The sequence below is a fragment of the Magallana gigas genome, chromosome 10, assembly GCF_963853765.1.
Source record: "Magallana gigas chromosome 10, xbMagGiga1.1, whole genome shotgun sequence".
NCBI classification, from domain to species: domain Eukaryota; kingdom Metazoa; phylum Mollusca; class Bivalvia; order Ostreida; family Ostreidae; genus Magallana; species Magallana gigas.
The window spans coordinates 14,632,437-14,656,723 of record NC_088862.1 but is presented as its reverse complement, the minus strand read 5'-3'; the positions used below and the strand labels follow the sequence as shown (position 1 = coordinate 14,656,723).

The 24,287-nt window shown below is 32.1% G+C and overlaps 2 protein-coding genes across 4 annotated transcripts in view; both read left to right on the top strand.

Annotated features, from left to right (window-relative positions):
* The window catches only part of LOC105338984 (uncharacterized), a 90,473-nt gene extending 67,247 nt beyond the window's left edge, over positions 1-23,226 (top strand). Inside the window, exons 10-13 of one of the 3 annotated variants that reach the window (XM_066073247.1) lie at positions 4,337-4,605; positions 9,650-10,391; positions 12,182-13,039; positions 20,817-23,226. In XM_066073247.1, coding sequence (XP_065929319.1) covers positions 4,337-4,605; positions 9,650-10,391; positions 12,182-13,039; positions 20,817-21,202 — 2,255 coding nt within the window. In that variant the 3' untranslated portion in view covers positions 21,203-23,226. The remainder of the gene's footprint in view (positions 1-4,336; positions 4,606-9,649; positions 10,392-12,181; positions 13,040-20,816) is intronic. The other 2 variants (XM_066073246.1, XM_066073248.1) reach the window with 2 other exon arrangements.
* LOC105320971 (cyclic GMP-AMP synthase-like receptor) overlaps positions 1-24,287 on the top strand; it is a 160,893-nt gene that overhangs the window by 118,902 nt on the left and 17,704 nt on the right. The window lies entirely within an intron of this gene.

Sequence of the window (24,287 nt, the reverse complement as noted above, 5' to 3'; positions counted from 1 at the left end):
TTTCAATATTCAAGTGTCATATAATCGTGTATTTGCCTTGTAACATATTTTTTCCCGATGTCTCTGCTTGTACATATATTTTCTCACCTATCATTATGCACACTTTTTTTGCTAGTACGGATTTGGTTCTGTATTTAGCGTTAATCTATAAATATCCGATATTACACAGCTTGCAACCCACGGTTATGCTTATAATTTTTCACAATAGTTTCTTTATCTTTGATTCCAATGATTAAACATATGAAGTCTGGTTGTAAGCCATGGGTATTTTTCAGCTTTATACTTTTCTCCTTGTACGTTATGATTTACTTGGCTATTTGTTTTTGATATTTATTATTATCTTAATATGGTTCAATATCTTAAAATACTTGGTTGCATTGAAACAAACCCAGGTCCTGCAAATCATTCAAGACTAAATTCCTTGAAAATAGTACATAACTATGTACTAAAGTGTGTAGTTTACTGCCATAAGTTGATATCACTGCTGCAGAATTATCCAAATTTGATATTATTGCAATTAGTGAAACACACCATGATTGCAGCATTGATAATAACTCCTTAGTAATCCGTGGCTTTCATCCACCTATGCGTCTTGATAAAAATAGGCATGGATGTGGCGTGGCAATGTATATTTCTAATGAATTTTGTAATCTATGAACGTAGAGATCCACAAAGTAATAATCTAGAAATTAAATTATCTGGTCTAAGATACATCTTACCAATAAAAAGTTCTTTGTAGGTGTACTGTATAGGCCACCTAACTCCTTAGTTGATTATTGGAACATAGTTTGTTCAAATATTGCAAAAATCTTGGAATGCAACGTTCATTTTCTTTACTGGGAGATTTTGATGTCAATTGTTTGCTTGATCATCATCAGACTTTGCAGTTAAAGCTACTCTTACAAAGGTTTTGTCTCTCAAATTAAATTTAATACATGAGTCAACCAATTTTACTATACATCAAGGTACGTGTATAGACCTTATCATAACAAATAACACTAGTATTGTTTATGATAATTTTGTCATTCCACCATGTTGTAATACCCATTCTAAAACAGAGGTGGAAGTTACATTTCATATTATGAAACAGCTTGCTTATCAGAGGGTACTAAGAGATTAAAATAATGTCAATTATGGTTGTCTCAACATTGATTTAACTGCAACAAATTGAGAGGAATAAGTTTTGAGTACTAAAAGTATTATTGAAATAAATTATATATACAAATATTATAATCTAATGCATTTAAAAGATATATTACTAATAAAGATCATGCAATTCGACCTAGAAACAAAGCATTCATGAACAATTCTATTAAAAAGCTTATGAGGAAAAGAAATTGCATACATAAAAAAGCTGTTAAGACTCAGAACCCTCATCATTGGGAAAAGTATCGTGATCTAAGAAACAAAGTTATTGCTGAAATCATGGCTCCTCGCCCTAAGCTGAAACAACCTCTTACATGAAAAGTTTTTTATCCTCAATAATTAGAATTCAGAATGAACTCCCATATAATAGCCGTAGTCTTTCAACACTCTCATCATTCACACATGACATAAAAGATATGTATTGTTCTTAAACCAAAAAATACTTTAATTATGGTGTTGGAATTTCAAAGGAAAATATAATACATTGTTAACTTAGTAACTCAGTCTCAGCTAGTTATTTATATACTCATTTTCTGAGTGACATCCCAAGTTGTGAAATGTGTGGAAACAATTATGAGCCATGTTTACACTGTTATTGAATGTCCAAAATAATGTGTTCAAAGACATTTACTAATCCAAAATATAGATTCCTTAAGACTGCAAATACCTTTTCCAGTTCATCTCATTCTTAATGGTGATATTCGTCTAACTTATGAACAAAATATTGCAATATTTAAAAATGTACATAAATTTATCAAATCTAGAAAGAGGTTTAAATTATCCATCTAGTTGTTCTTATTGTACTATACCACAGAGCCTACACCTGTGTATATAACCTTTTGTTTGTATATTTTCTAATTACCATTATTACTACATGTAGTTACTACCAATAATGATTTCATTATAAGTATCATTATACATATCGTAATTTCTGATCATATATTCTGATCATTTATTTTAAATATATATGCATATATTTATCAATAGAAAATACATTATAATATTATTGTCAATATTGTATTGCACTAAATCTTGTGTATATATGACCTTGACTTTGTATGTCGGAGAATATTTATATAGGCAATGCCTGGTATGTTGCAACCACTATTGAAATAAAACCACTATTGAAATAACTTATTTCAATAGTGGTTGGGAATGTATTTCATTAGAAAAATCACCTTGCAACCACTATTGAAATAAAACCACTATTGAAATAATTTATTTCAATAGTGGTTGGGGACGTATTTCATTAGAAAAATCACTTTGAAACCACTATTGAAATACAACCACTATTGAAGTAATGATTTAATAGAGGTTGGGGATGTATTTCATGATAAGAACTACTTTACAGACACCATTTAAGTTCAACTACTATTAAATTTATGCTTTTTAATTGTAGATGGGAATGAATTACTTATAATCAGAACAATGTAATCACTATTATGTAACAAATTTGGAAAGAAAGAAGTTTTATATGATATGGTAGAAGTAAATAACCAATTCTCGCAGATAGACATGCATATACATTTGTTTTTATTTAACAAACAATTCAAATACACAATTTATTACTAAAGACTTGCATATTTTATGGTAATAGTAATCAAGACTATGATGTAAATGTGCTTATTTTAGGATTTTCACTGTTGTGCAAAATAACCAATCCTCGCAGATTAACATATAGAATTGTTTTCATATTTTTCTTTACCTTTCTCTTTCTATAGATATATCATGTTTTATGGAAATTGTAAATTATTTGTACTAGAAGAAAACGTTGTAAATTGCCAGAACTTCTATTCATAACCCCTGAATATTAAAAAATAATTTATAGCTTATATATCATTATAAATTTATGTAATAATGAATATCACTATTAAGATAAATAATTTCAATGATGGTTGGGGATGTACTTCATTAAGACCAATATTGAATGAAATAAATTATTTCAATAGTGGTTGGGTATGCATTTCATTATAACCACTATTGAAATAAATTATTTCAATAGTGGTTAGGTATACATTTTATTACAACCACTATTGAAATAATTTATCTCAATTGTGGTTAAGGATGCGGTTCATTGCAACCATCATTGAAATAAAATATTTTAATAGTGGTAGGATGTTATTCTAATGCCTATTATTTCGACTGTGCATAACACTTTCGGTTCTAGATGACAGGTGGTATGGGAAACATGACCATATTGAGGTAAATCAAAGAACATCATAATCAAAAAGGAATTCATCATCTCTTAAAGCATACTTCTTTTCTTAAGAAACTCCCCTAGCAGAAAGGAAAGTGTTGCAAACAGACATAATAATAGACATAAAACTGAAATGCATCATCAACCACTATTGAAATACTTTATTTCAATAGTGGTTGAAATGAAAGGTATCCACAACCACTATTGAAATAATTTTTTTCAATAGTGGTTGAAATGAATCGCATCCTTAACCACTATTGAAATAGTATATTTCAATAGTGGTCATCGTGAAGTAACCCCCAACCCCTATTGAAATAATTTATATTCATAGTGATATTTATAATAATATTTATCAATAAATAATTATTCAATATACAGGGGGTTTGAATAGAAGTTCTGGCAATATACAAGATGTTCACAATTGTGCAAATAATATACAATATCATCGGACATGATATGTTTGTAGAAAGAGAAATGTAAAGAAAAAAATGTAAATTTTCAAAGAAAAATTAATGGAGAAATTCATTCTAAGCTACGATTGAAAAAATTATTTTAATTGTAGTTGTACTTCAACAGTGTCTCTAAATTGATTTTCAAAATGGAATACATCCCAGAACACTATTTAAATATTTTATTTTAGTAGTGGTTGTATTTCAATAGTAGTTGTAAAGTGATTCTTCCGATGAAATACGTACCCAACAAGTATTGAAATAATTTATTTCAATAGTGGTTTTATTTCAATAGTGGTTGCAAAGTGATTTTTCTAATGAAATGCATTCCCAACCACTATTGAAATAATTTATTTCAATAGTAGTTTTATTTCAATAGTGGTTGCAACACTGGTATTCCATCCGTGATATATTGCGTAATAAAATATTTTTTAAATTAAATTAATTCAAGTGTCATGTCCTTGTTGCCATAACAGTCGTTGGTTGTTTATTTTCATTTTTTATGTTTATATGAATGTTTGAATTTTGTTTTTCTTATTTATAGGTCACAGCGTTGATTTAGAAGTAATAGAGAAGTTGGTTGGTTCATTGATCGAGTATATTCACCAGCTAACTTCAGATTTTTCATTTGCCACAAAACTCCTCCACTGTGTTAATTTCCATGTTATCATGTTTGAAGTAAAATCACTTTCAAGAAAAGTTACTCTAAATTACACGTTTAAGACAACAACAGAAAGTCACGAACCAGGGAAAGTGTATGTTGCTGACGTCACGGTTACCTGTGAAAAAAAACAACTTATCGTCAAGCCAAAGGTATCATCTTTTTGTTTGTTTCAAAACAAAGTTCGCAACGAAGCAAAATATTGAAGTATGCAATGTATTGAAAAGATGTCAAAGACTCACTTTTAAAAAGAATGAAGCGTAGTACTAAATGTTCATAAAAATATATGCGACTTCCTTGCGAGAAAACTTTCGTGTAAACCGTTTAGTTATTCATGTAAACCTTTATGCTTTCCGTGTAAACCTTTTAGATTACATGCTTCACATTTTTATTTCCACAGTTTACAAATTTTAAATAATGTCATTGAGCCACATTTGATGATTCTAAATGAACATGAAAAAGATTTATTAACACTGAAATATTTTTAAGTTAAGTGTGCACTATTTTTGAATAGTCCCAGATTTTATGTTTTTTTATTCTGAATATTTCTGAAATCAAAGGTTTTAAAAAATGTAAAAAATCCTAGACGATATTTAAAGCCCAAAACCCATGTACAGTGATGCTATCAAAACAGTTGACCAAGCTATGACAGGATAGGATACACGATACATGATAGAAATTCTTAAGTCAAATTTTATCCTATCATATCCTTTCCTATTCTATCCTAACCTGCAATCAGATTTGAGTATAAATTATAGGGTGGTTTTGTGAAAAAAATTCATTTAAAATTGCATTTACAACATCATTTTTATCTGTAATACAAAGCATAACATTTAAGACTTAATATCTATATTACATTGTATATATTTCGAAGCAGAGTTACAACGCACTTTGAAAAATAACGCACTGTAAAAATCATTTTTCAAAGTGCGTTGATTTGGACCCAAAATTATCGCACTTTGAAATTTCTTTTAGAATTGCGTAATTTTATCAAAATGCGTTGCCACATGGCACAGATGACAATGACATGCAGACACCGAGCAAATTCTAACTGGAAAAATTCACTTCAACCTGTAGCTCAGAGGCTCGTTTCATAAAGAGGCCTAAGTTTTGGACTTAACTTTAGTCTAGGCCAAGGACTTATAACGAAACTTAGTCGGGCGTTATTTGAAATTCATAAGGCTGCATAACTAGAGGCGTAAACGTAAGGCTTTATCTATTGCATTAGATCTCGACAACGCAGCATTGCAAATGCATAAAATTGTTTCTATTGCGTCGCTATGTACAAGTGTATGTAGCATTGAAAATATGATCAGTTTTTTAGTAACAAGCAATTTCCAAAAATTTACCTAAAATATTTAAGATTTGATAAATTTTTGTTTCATTATGTACAAAGACGCATATACTGCAACTATACATGTATCAACCTAAAAGTTATTTTTGTAATATTATTCCTTTTCCTTCAACATTTTATCGAACAAATAGTACAAAATATCAAAATTAACTTTTACAAAAAAATAAACACTAAACGGAATGAATAAAAGGTATACTGAAATTATTTTATTTTGGAATATCAAGAAGTATAATTATTTAGTGTCGAACACACGTAAATTTTGAATGCATTATCCGTAAAATACATGTATAATGTTAACGTAATTATTGGCCTGAATTGTGTTCATTTGTATATAGATTGCTAAAATATGCAACATGGCAAAAACAGCAGTTTTTACCCATTTGTTATGATGAAAAAAATCTCTGTTTTAAATGCAATTTAATTTCTATATATCTGTATTATATGCTACTTAATCTCTGTTGTTTTATTTTCTTTTGATTACGCGTACAATTGAAAAACAATATAGCAACGCTACCCATACAGTAAACAAATGCTTAGCGATCCAAGCTATCGGCCTAATACCTTACATCATAAGGAACCATGTTTTTAAATCACAAGTACCTCTTTTTGTAAAACAAACTCAAAAAAGCGTCGGAAAACTTTGTTTGGTATAAAGATTGGAACATTTCAAATTCTGACTACGTCTTCTTGTAAAACAAGATCAGGAAAGCGTCTGAGAAATGTGTTTGGTGTAAAGTTTGGAACAGTTTTAAACCAATAATTAATATTCCTAATAAAATTGTTATATTTTTTTAATCGGAAAACTCAGAAATAGTTTATCTTTAAAAAGTACACAAGAACGATAAAATTATGTCTCATTTTAGACTAACAACGATTAAATTTACTTTCCACAACAACAGTACTGTACGTGGAACAACTTGTTCGCTCGCTTCAACGAACAGCGTTACCCGAAACTGCCCACTTCCATTCCTGCACTGTGTACATGTATATGCTTCACAATATTCAAAACAAAGTTGAAAATAGAAAATATATTTTGGTTACAGGTAAAACACTGTACACTTTAAAACTTGAAGCTAATAAATGCATGGTATTTATATCTAATAAGTCATGTCCTGTTATTTCAATGTGACTGTTTATTTTTTGAATGGAAAACTATTTATGAAAAAAAAACTTCTTTTCTTTAAAAGTTTTGTTAACGTATAAATATTTTTAATGAGAAATGTCTTGTAGAGATGAAATGTAAGACAATAGTTTTTTTTTGCGGGTTTTTTTCAGAAAAAAAATATTGAATCAAATCAGGAAATTTAAAAAAAAATTGCAAATTTTTCGAGTTGAACCACACCCGAATGAAGTTGAAATGATCTCGACTTGAATGATGGAAAATTTAAATATATAACATTTAACCCCAATTTGTAATCTATAATAATTGGTTGTAATATGGTTTGTAAATCAATTGAACCATTACATTCTAATGACTTCTTGACTGCAAATGAAGCAATGTTGTTTTTTAAAAAAATTTTTGCATTTTAAATTAGGAATATTTGAATTTAGTCGGGATCGGTCATATTGTGAAAATAACCAACATTTCTTAGATTTCACCATATTCGATTCAATTTCTTTTTTCTCATATTTCTTCTCTATTAGACACATTTTTGTATTTTTTTTTTTACGAATAGTGAAAAACCTGTTTTGGTTTCAAGTACATGTAACACATTTTCAGTTAAATATTTGGTACGAGTAATCGCTAATAAAATGTATCAAATTGCCATGACTTTTTCTCATCAAATACATTTGAAGACTTTGAGAACATTTTCATCCATTATTTAACATTTTTTTACGCGAAAATTTTTATCGTTACATCGAAGTCAACAAATCTTGCATATACATTTTATTTGCAGATGAAACTTAGTTTATTAATAGTACCTGCGACTAAATCTTTTCTGTTTAAAACGTATAACGGCCTCTGATGTTGTGTTAAACCTTCAAATTGTAAAAAAAAAAAAAAAAGGGGAGGCGTGATCACGATTTTGGTCAATTTCTTTTTCTGTTTTTAGTGTTTATAATGCTTTAAAAATGCAATTCTAACTAGAGCAAAGCTCGTTGCCATGCAACGAGTGGGTCTTCCGTTAATGTCGAGAGTAAAGCTAGATGTTCCTGTAGGAAGCAGAGTTCAGAGAAACCAATAACAAGGGTAACTTACACATAAAAAAAATCGAATAATTCTTGGTACGACTTAACAAAATCCGAATTATCCTGAGTTAGAATTAACAAAAACCTTTACGATTTCAAGAACGACTTAACAAAATTATCCGAACGTGTAAAAGTAAGACTTTACAAAAATCGAATTATTTTTGGTACGAGTTAATTTCATTTTGAACTTAACGCTATTTTTTAAACCTAAGACCCGGAATCAAAATTTCCGGAAAAAACGATATATTTAATCCCCAATATCTCTGCAATGCATGGTCTGATTTTAAAAAAGATATCAGATTTAAATTCACCATGGCAAATTCTATAACACTTTAGTATTGTCTTATTTTGTTAAATAAAAATGAAAATTTCCAAAAATTTGAACTACTTTCGGTTTTATGCGAAATTGATGAATTAAATTTTAAACCCCCCAGTACAACATAGAATTGATACATCTATCATCAGTAAAAATTACAAAGCGATATATTTTAAAGTTTATCGAAATTTCCTCCGGACAAAATCACTTTTTAAAAAATTAAAAATGGCCGTAAAATTTGAACTGAAGTGACGTTCATGCTGAAACTTTAAGATTTTAGAGGCACGGTAACTTTACAAAAGCTTTAAAAATTTCATTGAAATCGGATGAAAACTTTTTGAGATAAAATAAGCCGAGAAGGAGTCAGAAAAAAAAATAATAAAAAGAAACCGAAGAAAAACAAGAGGGCCTTCTGTTGGAAATGAAAGACCTTAATGATCAATCAAAAATTGATTGCAGTCGTAGAATTAATATGTAAACGGTGTGACCGTTGGACCGAGCGCAGATTTAACACAGTGCAATTTGATTTATGTATGATAAAGTCTATTTAAAACGCACACAGTAGGATCCGCCTGCATGGTTGCCTATTCATACCATTCGTCAAAGTTAAACTAAACGTCGCGTGCTCAGTCTACATTATGACGTCATATTTCAGACGTAAAACGTTTAAGTTTTGTCTTCGGAAATAGCCGGGGACAGTTACGTGATTCAAATTTTTTTTATTTCTTCTTTTATTGTTCATCAATTTAATTCATATGAATGCCGCTGTAATAAAAGTGCATACTTTGTTCAGTACATGTATCTAAAAGATCAGTTCCTTGACGTTAATGTATTTATTTTCCATCTGATAATTTGATAAGACATACATAGAACAAGTCGTGTTTCTTTATTGAAGCACTATTGAAACTTATTCAGTTTTCTTTTTAATTTCTTTTAATTCAAATTCACTTCTATTGAAACACTGGAACTTATTAAAGCAAGTTTAGGGGCAATAAACATCGAAAAGTACCAGTCAATCAATGATCGAACTAACTTTTTAAAAACAAAATGGCTGCCAATATGGCAGCGCCCAGGGCTGGAAGAAATTTTTTTTGGCCTTAGTACCCCTGATTAAACATTCATTTTTCACTGATTTTCTTATATATACGTGTTACCATTAATCCTCTCTTCGCGAGGTGGGTAGCCTTACCCCACGAATTCGAATTTCCATCTTCGACAAAACAATTTGAAAAAATAAGTTTTTTAATGGAACTGGAAACTGACGCTTCAACGATATAACATCCCCACAAATAAACAAAATCCCACAAATCACGAAAACTATTCATTTATCTTTAAGGATTCTGATGACTGGGAAAGATTTCTACAAGACAACCGTGAAAACCAAGTTAGAGTTATCTTGATCCACAGCAAATCTCTGCGCGTAATAGAAGCCAAGTTAAAGGTTTATAAAGAATACAAAACTGTCATTGATTCAGGTAAAATATTCCTGCAACATGTATATGACGATTATGAAGAAATTTCAAAACTGAGTGCACACAGTAAGATGACTTGGCTTTGTAGTGTTGTCCAAAATTTAAGGAATAATCTGGATTGTCTAAATACCATTCTAGAAGAAGACATGGACAGAGTTTTGACAGAAGAAAATATATTAACACCTAGTCAAAAGACTAGAACTTTTTCTGACTTCCCCGAAATTTCAACATTAGGAGAAAATAAAGAATTTATATTGAGTACTTTAGAAAGAACTTTAGAAGAACTTGGATCAACAATTTATTCTGAGATATCAAAGCATTTTGAATCGCAGATCAATTCGTTACATCTTCTAAATTTGAAACGCAGGATACACGGAGTATTGATTCATATACTCATATCCAATTTGTCGTGGTCAGAAAGTAAGAATATGAATGTTAATTCTGAGGAAATGCGGGAAAATGTCGCAAGGGACATTTCTAGTAAGAAAAATGACATTTTGAAAGACGTCTTATCTGCGATTGCAGCCACTGATGATGATTTGAAGAATGTATCATTGAAACTTAATACGGCTATAAGTGAATTAAAACTTAACGATCAGATTGAGGGTAAGTATTATGAAAAAACAAAACTTGGCGTATCTTTTTTTTCTCTTTTTCCAAAAAAGGAAAATGAATTTGGAATAAGTTGTTGAAATATTAGTATGAACAGCATTTCAGGCTTTTAGTGTATACAGTGTGTTTTAAATACAGTAATTAATTGTACTCTTTTAAAAGAGGTGTATACAATTTTGTTTTAATTCCAGGTGTAATTCGCGAAAAAAATACTGGAAAGTAGTAACTGTCAAGGTGATTAAAAAAACAGACTAATATTAAGCTTGTGTATTTTAAATAATGTTAAATCATCAAAGCTGTCATATTTTCATAATGAAAAGAAATTTAACATTTTAAAATTTAATTCAAAAACAAAATTTTTAAACTTAATCTCAAAAACATGCACCATCACTGAGAGTTTATTGATAGATAGCCTTCGCAAAAGAACATTACAAATTGAACCCATGCTAAATAATTACATCTTGATTATCAGGTCACAGATTTTTGAACCCCCCACCCCACTTGCTGAGAATCAACCAAAAATTGCATTAATAAACCTTACGGAAGCCCAGTAGGTTAGCTATGTTCATTCTACATTTAGAATTTGGAATTGAAAATTTTATACCCAAACCAAGAAGCCGTATTACAAAACTATTTTATGACTATACATGTCTTAAGACCGAACTTTGTCATAAAGTCGTACAACTGTTTTACAAAACTGTCATATCTTATGATTATCATCGATTTAAGTGTTTTCGCCTCTGTTACAATTTGAACGATAAATGGTCATAGCTCAATTTATGAATGAAAGCGTTTGAATGAGTTTTTTTTAATTTATGTTGCAAAGTTAAAATATAAAATAAAGCTATCTCTTAAAAAGGTATTGGATACTTCCAGCTCCATAAATAGAATTTACAAGGAACGAGAAAATCTTCGGTTGCAGCTTCATTTCAAAAAAGGGATTGCCATGATAGATATACCAGTATCATTTAATGACTCAGAAGTATTATACAGCTTGTTTAGATCCTACTCCAGTGATAAGAGCATTCACGGACAAATTAAACACGTAGTTCCCGATTTCAGTTCTTTTAATTAGATAAATCGTTGATTATTGAATACATGTGTCAAACTTAATAACAGAATAATATGGTTTCACAGCAAAGGCCAAATTATAATAATCTTTTGCCACAAAGAGAGAGAAAGACAGAGCGGTTAAAAAAATTGTAGAGTTTAGTTTGATCTACTTCTGTTCCGTTTAGTTTATACTTATACATCATCTAGACTATGAACACCTCAAAAAATCCCATCTCAAATAGTCCCTGTGCTTTGAACTAAATTTCTTCTTTAAAACAATTTTAGTTCAAGAGCACTGCACAACCCTAACATTTTCCGGTAAATTCAAAACTGGATTAGGCCAAAGGAAAAGACAACTTAACGAACACGAACACAAACATTGGTCCCGCACGAACAATGTTGATCCCATAGTATATCATGATACACACCAATATAAGATTCATTTTTCGAAACGATCCTGAACGAAAGATCTCCTCGTTTCTTTTCAACGAGCTTTGCTCTAGTTTTATTTTCTTTCATAGTTTTGATACATGTATCTAGTGGAATTTGCGTCAGCTACTGATCCACTAGTCTTGAAATGGAAACCGCTAAGGCTTTAGTTTTATAATTTTTTCTTTAATAGAATTTTAAATGCATTTTTTATCAAACTATTATACAATCTGAAAAGTACTTTACAAATTAAAACCTGTAATGTGATATTTTATGCTTTATCATTCTTCTCGTCTTGATAGCTGTAAAAACATGGAAAAAAAGAGAAGAATTACATGGACTTGTGAGCCACCCTTCAGTTTTGAAATATATCGCTGGTCAGAAGGATAATAACCCAGCCATAAAAGTATATCTTAGTCATGACGACACAGAGGCAATGAATGTTTTCAAACAGATTCCGGAAATAACATGTTTGGAGTTTGTTAATGTAGCCGAAAAATCTAAAGAAATATTCGAAGCGGAAAAAGAACATATGGACTACAGCTCAATTTTAGACGAGAGCCGTGTTAGAACAAAACTAGGTGAAATAATTAACAAACATGCAGAGAAACTGTATGCAAAATATTCAAGTATTGTAGGACTTGATGCAGGTAGCATGTATATCGAAGGTGAGATGCAACCATGTATAGTTATATATAGCTTAGACAAAGATTTGATACCATACGGCGAGGACCCACTACCAAAGACTATTGATGGTTGGCATTGTGATGTTAGGGAAGACATCGTCATGTTTGGAACATGCTTCGACTGCCGACAAATTTTTTATCCTAATCCTGGTTGTTGCATTGGGTTACCTTCATTTGGAATTGGTTCAGCTGGATTTTTGGCAAAGTTAAAGGGCTCTGTATCGCCAGTCACTGGTTTTCTGACAGCTGCTCATGTTGCAGCTAAAAATTGGACTGATTTATACGACTTTAATGAATTATTGTCAAATTTAGTCACAGGGGAATGTGGAGATGAGATAGTCCATCCGTTACTTCCCGGGTTCACGGACTACAAAATCATCGGAAAAGTCAAGGAATCGTTTTGCGGAAATTGGGGAGAGGAAGGTATTGGGATGGATGCTGCGTTTGTTCAAAATTTCCAACCACAAGATGGAGGTAATTCACAATTGTACAGTCTTAAAGATCTTCTAGGTTTTAGTAACTTTAATAGCTCGCATAAAAGTACTCAGATTTCATTCAAAATGACTTTCAGAATATGTTGTTAAAATATGAGGATTACTATTACAAAATATGTTTTTTTTTAAATCGGAGCCGAATAATTCATTTTTCTCATTTCGTATGAGAGCGTGTTCAGACAAATGCATACATCATATCTGGGTATCGTGTTATTTATAGTCCCCATCTTTGTTTATAAAAAATATCAAAATGTAAATTTTTCCTATATTATTATTTGGCATGTTTAATGGTGCGACCGTTGGGGCGAACGCGGCGTAAGTTATTATGATAAGATATCAAAAATTACCAAAGATTACATTAACACTAGAGACGAGCTCGTTGCAAAGCAACGAATAGGTCTTCCGTTGCAGCTTCCTGTCGGAAAAGGATTGTCAATAAGTCTGATTAAAAGCACCCTCTTCTCCTTACAGGGTCTGACAGGTATTGATAGGGGGTCATCTTCACCCGACCTAAAATTCTGACCAATCAGGGCTTTAGAAAATGTATTGGAATTTTTTAAATGGAGACAGGCAAATTATTTTAATCCTGCTTTCTCTGTAACCCCCAGACTGAGTATTGAAGAGTTGCACCTCTCATTAACAGATAAAGTCAAGTATTTGGTAATTGAGGTATATATTTATATAGGTTGTGTGCAAATATAGAGTTCATGTGAAGATGAATTGTTATAGATACCTATCAGACACTGATGAGTGTAAGCAGAAGGGTGGTAGTTTAATCAGACAGGATTGTCAATATGATAAAGTAAGTTCAGAAAACCAAAAATAAACGATGACGGCTTCTCCAACCTGAGGGTGCGCTGTACGAGAGGTGCTCAGTGGGAGGGACAACTCTCCATATAACGTTTGGCCAAGCAAGCACTCAGCATCGTTTTTGCTTCGGGGAACAAACTTATCGTTCAAGTCGGGACATATTTAAGTACATGTCAGAAGCAATCTTTGTGTCAAATTTTAGCTTCTAATCATTTCCATGTATATTACATGTAGATATGACAGACAAGAAAGAAGCATTTATTTTTCAAACGACCTTGAAATTGCACAACTGCCCCTGGGTCAAGTTCGTGACACATCCTCAAGTCATCAGCAATCTTTAAATGAAAAAGCAATATCCAATGTTTCTCCTTAAAAACAGTATAAAGCTGACACAACTTAAGGAATTTCTGCCAATGTCCTTGAACTTCACAAAATAGCCTTGAAACAAAATCATAACACACACTTCACAGGTCATAGGCAATCTTTGTGTAAAGTAAGATCTTTCAATGTTTGGAGGACGCCTTCTTTAGAACGCTACATTACAGAAATAATTTGTTCACTTAAGGTCTACTCCGCGCCCTGCCGCCGGAAATCGGTGTCACTAGAAATAGGTGTAACTAGTGCCTAATTTGGCGCCGGAATCCTCATGGGATTACCCGTCCCCCAAGGAATCCGGGTTCATCTAATGAGCACGTCCTAGTTTGGGCGCAGGGCACCTTGTTTAGAACGCTACATTATAGAAATAATTTGTTCACTTAAGGTATACTCCGCGCCCTGCCGCCGGAAATCGGTGTCACTAGTGCCTAATTTGGCGCAGGAATCCTCAAGGGATTACCAGTCCCCGGAGGAATCCAGGCTCACCAAATGAGCACAAGTCCTAGTTTGGGCGCAGGGCGCCTTGTTTAGAACGCTACATTACAGAAATAATTTTTTCACTTAAGGTCTGCTCCGCGCCCTGGCGCCGGAAATCGTTGTTACTAATGCCTAATTTGGCGCCGGAATCCTCGAGGATACATCCGTCCCCGAGGAATCCGGGCTCACCTTATGAGCACAAGTCCTAGTTTGGGTGCAAGGTGGCCTAGTAATTTTAGTTGTTTTACATCGGGATCGGAAAACGCTTGAAAAATAGTCGATAATTTTAACTAATTTTTTGTTAGTGCGTTGGATTTAGTAATGGCTAGCCAATCGCAACTTCTCGGGCCTTTCCGGCAAGCTCGGAAAAACACCTCGAATGTATTACCTAGGGGTCCATGACAACCCCCCTTCTTATAAAACTTAATATAAATACAACACAATTTACGATCTGTTGAGATGTAAGCTAGACTTCATTAAAGTAAATGATATACCCTAAAATATAACATAGAAGCGACTTATAAGGCTGTCTAGCCGATACTTATTTCAATGGGAAGCGACTCCATTTTGTATAAAATTCTAACATCCGGTAATGTTAATACATTCGAGGTGTTTTTCCGAGCTTGCCGGAAAGGCCCGAGAAGTTGCGATTGCTGGCTAGCTGGACTCTGGTAGTGAACTATCATGGTACATGTATTTCAAAGAAACAAGAAATCTGCTGACACTTGCAGTACTTTGATGATTTCTATGGCGACCGACTGCGTTGCATAATGTAGTCGTATTTCATAACTTCTTAATCCGAGAACAATTTTCCTTTGACTTAAAACTTTTAAGTATAATATATTATTCCGTTCATATCTGTAGAAGTTTAGCGTGTTCATCAGGTTGATTTATTGCAACATTATCCGATTACGATTTCGCACCTACATGTATAATGTGAAGATGATTGACTTCGAATAATAGCCTTATTGTTTAACAATTGACCACTGTAGTGAAAGCACACTTGGATACTCAATAATATTCGATAACCTTCGATACATTGTTACTCAATTACATAACAATTGATGATCTGCAGCCATAAACATAACCCGGCTGGGGCTATAGATGTTCTCAGCTGTGTGCGCTGAAACGTCACAAGATTTTCGGTCGCACGCTGCGATTAAATTAACACAGACTGACAAAATAAACAAACGGGTGGGAAAGTGAAAATGTTACACATAAGAAGAAGTCGCCATAAAATGATTTTCGTCAAATCTGATTACCATTTTGCCAATTAAAAAAAATCCGAATGCCTCAATTCAGGACGTCCTTTTATCGTGCCAGCACCTACCGCCACTTGGAACTTTGATTATATTAAACTACCCTCTGCGCAATCGTATTAATCATTGCTAAAGCAACTGTACATGTAAAATACATTTATCTTTTCATCTTAAACCAATATCATAGTTTAAATCATAATAAAAGAAAATAGTTGTGTTCGTACAAAAGTCTGAAACATGCACGCGTGATTAGGTACATGTAGAAAAACACAAACCTATCCACTCGCGCGGGATATTCTCGGCCATGTGCGAAGGATGATCATCATTTAATAGTTTTAATATTTGTGGGTTGTTTGTTGATTTAAAACAATATTTGTACAGATTTCAAAAACATTTTAGACCTACGAACCAACCATTAATTTAAGTCTGACGATTTTCCGATTTGTAGTAATATCGCCTTTATAAATTTTCAGAACGTCTTCTTAATTTACACTCTAATGTTTAATTAAATAAAAACAAGATAGAAAAACTCTTATAACATGAAGAAATTAAACCAGATCTTGTATTTTATTTACGGGTATATAAACTAAAACAATTCTAGAGTTCGCGGCTAAATAAACTCATATATGAGAGACGCGACTCTCGTGTATTAGATAACCGCTGACCGCTAGTTAGCCCCGTCGCGACCATGGTGACCGATTTTCTAGGCCGCGGGTAAGGGATAGCTTAAGTAACGGTACACACACGGCTCAGATTCAAGGTAGATTTTATGAAAACTCAAATGTAATACATAGATTTATTTTAAATCCGTACTTTGTGTTTTAATACAAAGGAAGAAGAATTTTTTTCCGATTCTCGTTTTAGGGATTGTGCACTACAAGAACTTAACAAAACTGAGATAAACTCCTTAAATAAAAAATCTGTTCTAAAAAAAAAAAAAAAATTCCTGTATAAACCAGCATACTTTCTGTGGTAACTTTATGCCAGTTGCATGCACATAGACTTTCGTTAACTTGCCAAATTAAACGAGGTACAATTTAACATATAAAGCTTTTTACACTCAGACAACACAATTCACCAACAAAATAACATTGTAACAACCTTTATGAGATCCCAACAAACAACTTTTCCAGCGACAGCCATATCGAAATCCTTACCGTTTTTGAGTTATTAAGCAAAAACTTTCAAGCGCTATTGGCCCTTAATTTTAGGGGCCAGCCCTTTTTTATTGGTGTCAAATGAAAGCCCTTAACATTCTGCACAACTTTTATTCTACATGTCTTAACAAAATATTTTTTTTTAAAGATACAAAGAAAGATATGTCTAAATTTTTGCACTTTTTGGAATCCTATTTTTTGACCCCCTAATTTTTTCTAAATAAAAAACGTAATCCAAAAGCAAAAATCGATGTGCACAACTTCAATGTCTCTGTTATTCAAATTCGCTAAATTCCCATTCCCTGCTATCATAGTCTCGGGGCCTTTGGTTTCCAGACAAAGGCTCCGAGACTATGATAGCAGGGAATGGGAAATTAAAAGGGGAATAACTCGTTAACGGAAGAGGAATTTTGAAGTTTATGAAATGTTATAGATAGTGTTTTGTAATGTCTATAAGCCCTGAAAATTTGAGCAAAAACCGTTTAGAAATGAGCAAGATATGAAGCCTCAAAGTTCGCGTCTAGGAAGAAGAAGAAAAAAACTAGACACGACCTCGTTGCAAGCAACGAGGAGGTCTTCCGTGCGACTTTTTGAAGGTTATATGACTTTGACTTTGATATTTGACCCTTTATCTCCTTATCAGGGCAACAACAAAAAATGTATGGTTGAATTTTGTTAGGAACATCATTCTCAGCATTTTATTCTATATTGATTTTCAAAATGATGCTTTTTAAAATATTTGTTCTGTTTGAGGTATGTTATCAACGTTTTGTACTTCTGGCCCCTTAAAACCCATTAAAAACCCTTAATACGGAACACATGATAAAATAATTATAATATATTGTTAAATAAATGTGAGATGAACATTATTGCTTCCTAAACATATAACAAAATAATTTTCAGTAAACTGTTATGGAAGAAAGACTTTAGAGCCCTTTTGGTCCCTAAATTGAAGGACCAGCCCCTTTTTCTTGGCATCATACGAAAGTTCTTTTGATATTAAACATATTTTGTTCAACAAGTGTTTTGAAATTCTTTGCCGTTTTAGAGCTATCTGGGATAGGACATTTTAGGGGCCGACCACTAATCTCCTTATTGGGGCCAGATAACGAAAATTTTATGAATGATTATTGTTTAAAACATCATTCTAAGCATCTTTTATTCTATATTGCTTTTCAAAATATTTGTCCTTTTTGAGATATATTCGATCGAAGTTTTGGACTTCTGGCCCCTTAAAACCCCTAATTAAGTAACGCATAATAAAAATTTTATAATGTATAGTTTTATTAGTGAAAGATAAACATTTTTGCTTCTTAAACATATTACAAAATATTTCTCAGGAAAGTGCTATGAAAGAAAGACTTTAGAGCCCTTTTGGTCCCTAAATTGAAGGGCCAGCCCCTTTTTCTTGGCATCATACGAAAGTTCTTTTGATATTAAACATATTTTGTTCAACAAGTGTTTAGAAATTCTTTGCCGTTTAAGAGCTATCTGGGATAAGACATTTTAGGGGCCGACCCCTAATCTCCTTTTTGGGGCCAGATTACGAAAATTTTATGATTGATTATTGTTTAAAAGATCATTCTAAGCATCTTTTATTCTATATTGCTTTTTAAAATATTTGTCCTTTTTTAAATATATTCGATCGAAATTTTGGACTTCTGACCCCTTAAAACCCATAATTACGTAACGCATAATAAAATTTTTATAATGTATAGTTTTATTAGTGAAAGATGAACATTTTTGCTTCTTAAACATATTACAAAATATTTCTCAGTAAAGTGCTATGGAAGAAAGACTTTAGAGCCCTTTTGGCCCATAATTTGAGGGACCAGTCCCTTTTTCTTGTTATCAAACGAAAGCTCTGGTAAATATAAATTTCATTTGCTCTATATGTTATGGTAAAAGATTTTCAGGAAAGGAGATAAAGAACGAAAACCAGTAAAAAAAAAAAAACGACGTTTCTAAACTCTCAATTTTCGGTACCAGGTGAGCTTCAGCGCTTTTTGAATCAGATAAAAATGAATGCCTAAAGACACATCTACAATCTTTCGACTACAATCCCTGAAAGTTTGAACTCAATAACTTCAATCGTTAAGGAGAAGATCCCAGGACAAGCCGACCCTCTGAAAATCGCTAAAACATCACTATATCAAAAACGGAAATGACGTCATCAAAATAAAAAATTACGTATAAAGTTTAGATCAGTATCCATCATATCTGAAAGTTTAATGAAAATCGGTTGAGTCGTTTCTGAGAAATCGCGTGCACAAAATTTGTTGGAAAAAAAAGAAAAATAGCGAAGAAAAAGAAACAGAACGAAAACAATAAGGTCTTCCGTTGAAAACGGAAGACCTTAATAAGAATAATATTAGCACAATAATAGTAAGGTCTTCCGTTGGAAACGGAAGACCTTAATGATAAAAATTGGAACGAAATAAAAAAAAAAACAAGAAGAACATTTTTGTCTTGTTTCTTTTTATAACTTACTCATAATTTATCCGTCCCAGCATACAAGTGCATTACCACAATTTGTTAATGGTTGATGAAGAAAACTTGGTTAATCATTAGTTGTATCAGGTGCAATTTATTTCGAATTTGTTTATTTCAGTGCATATAGAGTTCTTTCTCCCTTTTAGAAAGTGATTGTGATGTCAGAATTTACGTTTCATTTCCGGTTATTTGTCGTTAAGTTTTCTTGTTAGCTCACCTGAACCAAAGGTTCAAACGAGCTTTTCTGATCACCCGTTGTCCGTTGTTCGTCCGTCTGTCAGTAAACTTCACATTTATGACTTCTCAAAACCGATTTTTAAAATTTAAACCAAACATTGTACAAATCATCCTTTTGGAAAGAGAATTCTAAATTATTAAAATAAAGGGCTAAACCCTTTTTAAAAGGGACATAATTGCGAAGCAGTGACTATAGAGCGTGAGTTTTTAAAAAATATTCTTCTCAAGAGCTACTGCGCCAGAAATGCTAATATTCATACAAAAGCTCGTACAAAAAATGTTGTATATATATATATATAGTGAAGTTTCTTAATTGTAAAAATCGTGACCCCCGGATCAAAACGAGAGCCTAAACGGGGATCAAAGTTTAACACAGAATTCCGTAGGAAAAAATGTTTAAAAATTTTCTTTTCAAGAACCACTGCACCAAAAATGCCAATATTTACACGAAAGCTTGTATGTATAGTGAAAATTCTAAATTGGAAAAATCGCGACCCCTGGACCAAAACTGGGACCCCAGACGGGGATTAAAGTTCAACATATATAGAAAAATGTTTTAAAAATCTTCATCTCAAGTATATTGGGAAAATATTTTACAAATATCTTCTCAAGAACTACTTTACTACTACATTTATTTAGATTACTAAGCAATCCTCCTCAAATAGTGTAAATTCTAAATTGTTTAAGCCAACCCCCGGACCAATAATGGGGCCCCAGAACGAGGTTCAAAGTTTAAAATAGAAATAGCATATGCTATGTAATAGAATTTACAAGGTACTGTTGTTCAGGTGAGCGATGTGGCCCATGGACCTCTTGTTTGGCCTGAGAAAAAATGGTTTATTTCACCGTTTTATTCTAAAAATATTTACAGCAACAACATTAAATATTTGTCTTTTATCAGTGTACACATAATAAATCTTAAATGTAATTTATTTTACTTGTGTTGTAGAATATAGTGAATTGCAGATTGCGGACGAAAGCATTCTTCAGTTCAATGTGAGCAGAGTAATGAAAAGAGGAGGATCAACAGGAGAAACGGAGGGCCTTTTGACAGGAAATACATTATCCGTTTGCGTAGATAAAGACTTTAGTTTTGGTGGATTTTATTATTTTGCCAGATGCTTTTCCATTGAAAGTATCGATCGTCCTTTTTTCGAGAAAGGTGATTCAGGGTCTGGGGTCTTCTTGATGGAAAACGGAAAACCAACAAAACCTCTCGGTATAGCGTTTGCTAAACTTTTGATTAATCACAATACGGCTGTTTGTAGAATCGACAAAATTACTGAAGCTTTTGGCCTGAGTGTATGTCAAAATGAAGAACCGATGGAAGTATGAAATAGAAAATAAAACAAGACTAGTATTAATAACTTATGACTGAATTTGCTTTGTCCATTAAACAATTCCGTAAAGTTTAGTTCTCAGAATTTGCGCTTCTTTTTTATTTATTGGCATCCACATCGCAACAGAAATAAAAATAAAAAGAAAGCAAAGTTGAACTTATTTTCATAGAAGATGCCTATATTCAAGCAATTAGAAAGAAAGAAAGAAAGAAAGCACAATTTTATTCCACCATTGTAGTAAGTGGATCTTATCGAGAAGCCTCATGTGTTGTTACAACTTTAATAAACAATGATATTGTATATTCTGTATGCCAATGTATAACATGTATTTAGATTAATACGCTCAATTGTAGCATGTATTTCTGGATGGAAATCAAATCATTTAAAGAGGCTGGATGGCATCAGATCTACCTTGAGTTGGGTAATATTTTTGTCTAAATTATTAGTTATTATTTAGTAAAGAAAAATGCAATGTATTTTAGTTTTGACGTTTCAGTTTTTCCTAAAATTTTAACTGTAGCTCTTCTTCTCAAGGAAATTGATATAGTCTAAATCGGTCACGACCATCCAGACCTCTTAAGTCACATTTAGTCAAGTATATGTGTGTTCATTGTTCGATAAATTCGTTGATTTGTTAAAATCAACCAACATTATATTTTCGTCCCCAAACAGTTGTATTAACCGTGTAGATTTTATAGACATAAAATTAATGTTAGTAATTTGTATAGAAAAACCAGCAACCATGTTTAATCATATTTTTAATTTTGTTTAAAATTATTCATTGTTGTTATCTTAATTGTGTATGCTATACTCTAGCTCCAGGATCATGAATCTGTCTTGGACTTAAGTCAAAACGTGTACACTCTCATATTTCCTTGGGGCTGAATAAATCGAAAAAATAAAAAAAAGTTTTTAAAAAAGCCTCTATATTACGTTGAAAATTATTAATTCCAAACATAATCTTATGAGATGTATTCATTTCATCAATGATTGAAATTTGGACTTAAGTCTGAAAATGTTTCATGATCCTGCGGCCTGTTTAATGTGTATATACATGTGATGTGTTTATGCTAAATATACTCTGTTTTTGCATTGCTTAAAGAGTGAAGCTATAAGCTATCGGTGTATAATTATGTAGAATGTTAAGAGTATAAACTTCTTTAGAATTTTTCTCTCCATCTCTATTATAAGCTTTTTGCATGAGTGTACATTATGAAAAATTCACAAAAAACAAATAAAACTGCATTTGGAACTCTTTCTTGTCATTACAAAAGTATTACTATACATTTCTGCAACGGTTTATGAATTAGGTTTCAGCACTACAAAAACTCTTTAAAAACAACCCGGAAACTTAAATGCACTGTAAAAAAAAATCCTCTCAAAGATTAAAATATGGCGACTAGCGCAGGTAAGGCCTTAACATAAGTTTTTAGAGGAAACCAAGACAGTAAAAAAAAGTTGGTATGCCTTAAAAGTCGAAATATCTAGGTAAATCTGATGGCCTACCAAACATTCTTTATACTTGAAAATCTTTTAAACATAGGGTTTCACATATGCATATGAATTACAGTATCTATGTACATTATCATTCACTTTGCCAATTTGGTTTTAGTTTTTGACCTGCTTGGCAACCTATATTTTTTCGAAAACTGTTATACATGAAGTTTAGCTGTTTAAAGATTTTAAGAGATTGTGGTAGATTCTTGTAATTTCAATATTACTGCCTAGACCAAATTCAAACAGAACTGTTTTTACATGTACGTTTGTTCAATAACTTAACTATATTAGTAATATCAATTTCTATGTACGTTCCATTTTAAACTACTATACAGTTGTAAATTGTTATACTTGGTAAGAACCTCGTAAGTTGTAAGAACTTGTGTTCGAACCATTTGTATATGTTTATGCAATAAAATATGTTCAAACCATCAAACAATGAATTGAAAACATAGTATTACATGAATATCAAACATATATCTAATTGGATCTATTTTCTGTGCGGCTGTTATTTGTGGCGACAATTACAAAACCATCCTTCTGTTCTCGAGGGAAGACACATCGCTTAAAATAGGACACAATAGTTCTAGAAGTTTTGTCCCCTAGTAATAATTCCGGATCCGCAGATACAAGTGATTTCAACGGCAAAGTCGCCGAGAACTATCACTTCTTACGTCGTCGTTTCATTGATTTACGATGCATTTTCCAAAAGCAATTGGTTTTACATGAACCAACTAAAAACAGGTAGTTGAATTGACTTTTAATGTCGCCTCAGTTTCAAGTGTCCAAGATAAAAGCATATCTGAGCATTTGACGTACTCGTTAATACCGAGCCTAAGTACTCCTGAACTTGCAAAAGTGTAAAATGTTGGATGAGAGGTTTTAAATAGTTTTATATTAAATAAAGCAAATGATCGAACGTTGTATAAATCTAAATGTTCAAAGTGACTCCAATGTATACATCCTCTGCACTTTTTTTGTTTAGAAATACTGCATATACAGTATCAGCACATCATTATCGTAATGATATATATTTTTAAGTGCATGCATGTATATATAATTAAACTATACTGCTGTATTAAGCATTACGTTACGTTTTCTACATGTGAATATACCTTCTCTATTGAAGGGAGCATTAAAACCAAGTCCTATAGAAGAATTAGTATCTCATACATTCAATCAAATCACGAAATGGTCATATCAAAGATTTAGATATGATGATTAGCGCAGGTGACAGAGGTCGAAACTCAAGATACTAAAAAACGTAAACCTGTAAAGAAATAATGCCATAAAAGTCAAATCTCTTGGCTGATATGATGGTCTACCAAACATTCTTCATATTTGAATATCATGTATAATATTTTAAACCAACGGTTTAACTCTTATCTAAATTTGATGGTTTCAATTTAGGAAGAATGTGCTCTGAAACGTTTTGAAATATCATAAGGTCTATCACTATTTTGAATTTAAAAAAAAAAATTTTTTTAATAGTATTATTATGATTCAGTTATAATAAATGAGGAAAAGTTTGACTTGAAATTACCACTGTTTCCGTAATTAATATGATCCATATTTTCACTTAG